The 6,000-nt window shown below is 38.5% G+C and overlaps 1 protein-coding gene across 1 annotated transcript in view; it reads right to left on the reverse strand.

The window, feature by feature from the left end:
- The window catches only part of rad23ab (RAD23 homolog A, nucleotide excision repair protein b), a 31,429-nt gene extending 25,848 nt beyond the window's left edge, over positions 1-5,581 (reverse strand). Inside the window, exons 1-9 of the mRNA XM_014410285.3 lie at positions 5,354-5,581; positions 4,630-4,731; positions 3,041-3,244; positions 2,811-2,905; positions 2,499-2,708; positions 2,038-2,151; positions 1,783-1,926; positions 1,502-1,594; positions 438-623 (exon numbers count right to left, since the gene is read on the reverse strand). Coding sequence (XP_014265771.2) covers positions 438-623; positions 1,502-1,594; positions 1,783-1,926; positions 2,038-2,151; positions 2,499-2,708; positions 2,811-2,905; positions 3,041-3,244; positions 4,630-4,731; positions 5,354-5,447 — 1,242 coding nt within the window. The 5' untranslated portion in view covers positions 5,448-5,581. The remainder of the gene's footprint in view (positions 1-437; positions 624-1,501; positions 1,595-1,782; positions 1,927-2,037; positions 2,152-2,498; positions 2,709-2,810; positions 2,906-3,040; positions 3,245-4,629; positions 4,732-5,353) is intronic.
- Positions 5,582-6,000: the final 419 nt, after the last annotated feature.

Here is a 6,000-nt window from a genome sequence, read left to right on the forward strand (position 1 = left end):
AACAAACTCAAAAACGTTGTGAACTGTCATGTCCACAAACAAATATAATATTTGAATAATTTACGAAAGGATCACCTCAGAAAACAAACAGTGCATCATGGTATGATAGAGATCAAAGTGCACAACCAGACATCACAGACGCTCAAGTTATGGGATTTCCAAAGGGGAAAAAAAGAAAAGAAAAAAATCACATTAAATCAGAAAATCCACGTATATACCAAACACAAGCATAAACAAACCCTTCTCCTATTTGATGGTTTGGAGAGAAAAATGCATGGGAATCAAGAAAAAAATCCCATCCCTCAAACATCCCACCGGAATAAAAGGCTGCTATATGAAAAGCTACAGTCCAGATGGCATCAGCCCATTTTCTGTGTCTGTCATTTGAACCTGAGGAACACACACACACACACACACACACACACCTCACACCGTTACAACTCGTCCTTTGGTTTGCCATTATTGTCCTCTTCTATCCCAGCATCATCATCTGAGTTCTCATCATCCTCTTTGTCATCCTCATCATCACCTTCAGCGTCCTCCTTGTTCTTCTCCTTCTCCTCTTCCTCCCTCAGTTTCCTTTCCATATCTTCCTGCTCATCCTTCATTTTCTTCTCTGGTCCCTAGGCAGGTGAAGAACAGTGTTAATGTTTAACATAATGGAAAGTGAATCCACAATAGGGGAGTACTGAACTGTCACCTGCAGTGTGAACCAATGCTGAACCTAAAAGCTACATTCTTTGTCTTCCTTAAAATCCTTTTGTTTTATCACCTGCCAAACTTTTAGTTCGGGTCCTTTTTATGTTAAGTACACCAAGTTTGACTGAGAACCACGAGTTCTCAATAAAAAAACAAGCACAAAAAATGTAAACAAACAAGGTGCACAAAACAAACATCAAAATAACAAGCTAGACCAAAACTCTTTGTTCCATAATAAATTATGGAACTAAAACTATTTCTTCCCCAAATGAGAACCAGTAATCATTTGGACCTAGAAAACAATCATCATGATCATGAATAATGTGCCAACCATTAAAAGTTAGATGGTATAATACTGACAAACTTATTAGGTGAAGAAACTCAACCTGTACTGCCAATATGGAATTTCAAAAGTTGCTCAAAGAATCAATTTGCAATAAGCTGCTCAAGAGTTGAAGTGGCCTTATAGTTAATGTTGCTTAAGCTACAAGAAGTACCATCTTCCCTGTTTAAATACCTAGAGAACTGCTCACATGTGATAGTTTTATTGCTTGTTTACATGCCCTAAACCACTTATCCGGATCAGCTGTGAGCTGTGGAAACATTACAGACTACATGAAAGCTGTTGAGAAGTTATCTTCTTTCTTTGGAAAATGTCTGATCAACTCTGTAAAGCTACATATGCATGGTCTATTTATTGTGTTGCCCTTAATTCTGACTAGAACTGATTTCAGGCTGTATTCTGACAGAGGGTTTTAAATTGAAACCCCCCATTAGACCATTTACATCTAAACAGTCCTACCTTGGTTTTTCCCCAGGTTTCCTTTCCAAATTCCTCTGCCTCTTTCACATCGTCGGTAATCAGAAAGTTGTCAAAAATGGTTCCAGATTTGACCTTTCAATGAAAAAACAAACAAAACAAACAATGCAATATTATATTGTCGTGACATACAGATACATTATAAATTTATTTGTCTTGAAATAAATAAACCGCAATGTAGTTTCATTTTTACATGAAAGAAACTGTTTTGTAACATTTTATTTATAACAGACCCTAATGGGGGAGTAGTGTAGCATAATTACCTGCCACAGATCCAGGCCCAGGACTCCAATGTTGTTAAATTTATACATAGTAGCATCCTGAGTGTACTCTGGGTTGTCTATCTCAGGGTGGACCCATGTTCCCTTGTAGTCAGGGTTGTCAATTTGTTTGGGTTTCCATTCCCCCTACAAAGGTATTAGAGAATAAGTTACATTTTCTTCCCTTTATACTAGTAAAAAGACCTCCAATAGAAATTCTTCACTTTTTCGGTAAACCTCAAGCAATGCAGCCCATACTTTATACTCTGGATTGGCGATCATGGGGGGCTCCCACTCTCCATCCATGTCCTCGTCCCAGTCATCAGGCTTCTTGGCATCAGGGTCAGGGATCGTCTCTGGCTTGTCCCAGTCCTGGAAGACAGCAGCACTGAAGTTACCAATCAGAGATGCCAATCAAAACAGGACTTGTCCAAGAGTACAAATAGCCCCATCCTGGCTGTTCCAAGAAAAACAAGGAATGGCAACATTAATGTAAGACTGGATCAACATTATCAACTCACAATTGGCACTATTCAGTGTATTCTGGCTGCAGTGGATGGCCTAATGAAATTATGCATTACAACAAAATTGAACAATAAGAAAATGCTCAACGTCATTAACACCATGTTCAAGATTTTATTGTAAATTTGGGACTTTAATCTCAGAACATCTGTATAGCTTTATTGCAAGTAATCTAAAATCATTTTAAGTCATGTTACTTCAGGCTTTGTGTCACTGGGATCGTCAATCTTAGCCCTGTCATCCCAGTCGCTTGGCTTCTTAGCTTCAGGGTCCTTGATCTTCTTTAAGGGCAGCATGTCCCAGTCGTCCTCAAAGGAGCCAGACTCTACCTTCTCATTGTCGATCTTCACCTCATATGTCTGGTCTGGATTCACAATCAGTGTGTACAAGTGGGTCAGCTCATCATCCTGAAGGATGACATGGAGAGAATTTATGGGAAATCTCTAACAGATTCATGGTTTACAAAATTTAAAAAGGGAAATTATTTAACAGTCTTGGTGCATAGCTACCTTGCATTTGATGTCTTTCTTGATAAGATGGTTCTGACCCTTGTAGTTAATTATCACATGAACCTTTTTTGTGCTGTATCCACAAATGTCAGGCCCTGTGTACACAGGCCACATTATGATATGATTATATACCATGATTACAAAAGAAGGACGTCATTTCGAACAGCTCAAAGTCAGATGGAAAAACATCATGTTCTGGTTTCAGGCTTCAGTGTCTCTCCAAGACTCACCAAACATGATGTAATACTGGGAGTCTCCATGCATGTCACTCTGGTCAAGCTCATCGGGGAAGAGCTTGACGTAACCACCTCCACAGTCTATCTTCTGCTCATGCTTGACAGTGAACTGGATGACCAGGGGCTTTCCCTCATTGCTAAATGGCTCAAAGTGGGCTGACAGGGCATAAAAGTGGGCATCCTGGCTGGTCCGGATACCTAGAATGAGCACAAAAGTGATTATTATTATTATTATTATTACTACCAATATAGACTGAATATAAATGCACAACTCTTTCTAATTTCAGTAAAGGCATGTAAAGAAGTATATTCTTAAAATATCCATATGAACACTGAGCAGCCTGAAATGCCTTAAGAAAAATAAAAGTAATATGTCTGTTTCTATAATCGTATGCACTAATGCTGGTATTCTGAAACTACATCTTGAATAGTAGGAACTGCACTAGAATGAAAACCATTGAATAATTAGGGATTTTTCACATGTTCAAGACCCATCCAGTCAAACAAACAGACCCCTGGCAAGCTGATTCTCACCCACGGGCCACATTTTTGACACCCTAAATTTCTTAATTCTATTCTTCTTTTGCACTAACAGAATTTTGTGGTTCAATGTTTCACTTCAACAATGTCAGAGATTCTAAAATCTGAAATAAAACTGTCTTTATTTTGTATCGGAAGAGGATTAGGCCACTAAAATAAAAAGTGGGCACATTTTTTTTTCTTCTTTTCCAGAATTCTGATTAAAAAGTCAGAATTCTGAGAAAATTCTGACTTTAATCTCAGAATTCAGACTTTTTTCACAGAATTCTGAGAAAATTCTGACTTTAATCTCAGAATTCTAAGAAAAATAATTCTGATGAAAAAGTCAGAATTTCTCAGAATTCTAAGTTTAATCTCAGAATTCAGACTTTTTTTCTCAGAAAAAAAGAAGAGGAAAAAAAAGACTTGCCCAATTTTTTTCCCAGTGGCCCTAATCCTCTTCTGTACAATCATGGTTTCCAATAGTACCCAAAAAGTTGATGATGGGGCTGCGCTATATAAATGTCCCATACTTTTAGTCAGATTTGCAGCCTGCTCAGGACTTCTGGTTTCAAAGAGCCAAGACAGTGACAGGGAAAATTCTCTGGACAAAAAAGGGTACTTTTGCATTGGGTCAGAGCACTGTGTTTACATCCATGCACTCTATGACTATCAGTCATATTTATAATTCTTCCATCTGTAATTAAAGCCCAATATTAACTATTTTATCAGTGTAATAGAAATTTGGAATGGGGAAAACTAATCTAAGGTTACCAAATGGGAAGATTACTGATAGTACAAATCTTTTTTTTTGTTTTTGAGTATCCAAATTTAAAATAGGTTTGGAATTGGAGTATCAAAGGCCATGAGAGCACTGGAGGCTCTTTGCAGGATATTCCAGTCCTGAGTATAATCTGTCTGACCCTGTGCTCACATTTACATTGGCAAACCTGTGTTAGCTGCATTTGCATGATAAGACACCAACTCTTGGTCTATGCAAATAACACAATTTTAACAAATTAAGCCGTATCAGTTGTGTTTCTAACACAACATAGTATTCGTACCTTTATCAGCTTCAGCATCCCCATAAAAGTTTCCAGCACTCAGTTTCCACTGTCCATAATCTGATTTATGTTTCGACTCGACCCAACGGCTCTTCCATCCATCTGAAACACATTAATGCAACCCCACTGGTTACTCACTGTAATTCCTCTGATTCTGGTTACATTAACACCAAGCCACCATGCACATTTATTACACTGCTTGTTCCACAAACCTACTGAGGACTCCAAATGCAATTACTCAACATGATGATAAAAGTGAAAAACTTTGAGATTATATAAATGAACTCCTATATGCAGTGACAGGGTTTAAAGTTTTTCTGTTTAAAAAAAATTAAGGGGCTCCAAATATTTTATCCAAATGCTTTTACCCATAAAGGTTCCAGCACGGTTCTGCATGGTTTGACTAGCATAGGAAAATAGAAAATAGCTGCGCCCTTAACCCAGTACTAGACGACATTTAGACACATTTAACTTAAAAAATAACATTGGAGCGTATGCTTTACTAATGTATTACGCTATTATTTTCAGCCAGCCACTCATCTATACCAATGGGTTCAATTTATAGAGTAAGTTACCTTAAAAATTCCAGGAACATATATTAAGTTGTCTTTAATTAAATTACCAAATAAGAGATTTAATGTGAACTGCCGTGAAGACGTTGACTTTTTTTTTTAATGCAATCATTCGTGTAAGACAAGCAGATATGAAATGGACTGTGTTCTACCTCCATCCAGAAACTGTTCCTTGAAGTAAACCGTAGCGTCGATAGTTAGCGCTAACGATGCCAAAACTACAGTAATTACCACCGGAAACTTCATGATGCTAGCTGCAGTCTGGTAGCAGGTGGTGAAACGATGAGATTGAAAGTCCGATGAAGGAAACGTAAGCTGAGAAATCTAACAGCGTTGAATCCCACACAGATGGCCCTGGTTCATTGGACGAGCGTTTCACCAATGGAAACAGACCACGGTTTATTTTTCGGGAATGCTCGTGTTCGATCGGAAGGAGATCGGAGGAGGCGCCTGCTTTCCTGCAGTTTTTAGCCAGGGACGATGAAAATGAAAATGTGGGTGTCCGATGGAAGAAGGAAGGCTTAAAACGTCGGTTACGTTATGAAAATATATTTGACTTATGAATGATTAACAGTTGTTTTGGAAGAAGCTACGAGCGAGTTCAAAGCAGGCTTTAAAGGCCTCCGTCTGTGTGCCCTGTGCAGTGATCAGCAGGCACGAGACCGGTTACACCCATCACTAAGCACGGGGTGATGCCGGTGTCGTTCAGGTTAATTAAATTTGTTTACATATTCCACTCTCCCGCTGGCTTTTCTGTAATATAAATAACAAGCCGACATTTTCCTTACTACACCACCGA

This window comes from Maylandia zebra, linkage group LG17 (genome assembly GCF_041146795.1).
Source record: "Maylandia zebra isolate NMK-2024a linkage group LG17, Mzebra_GT3a, whole genome shotgun sequence".
Lineage (NCBI taxonomy): Eukaryota > Metazoa > Chordata > Actinopteri > Cichliformes > Cichlidae > Maylandia > Maylandia zebra.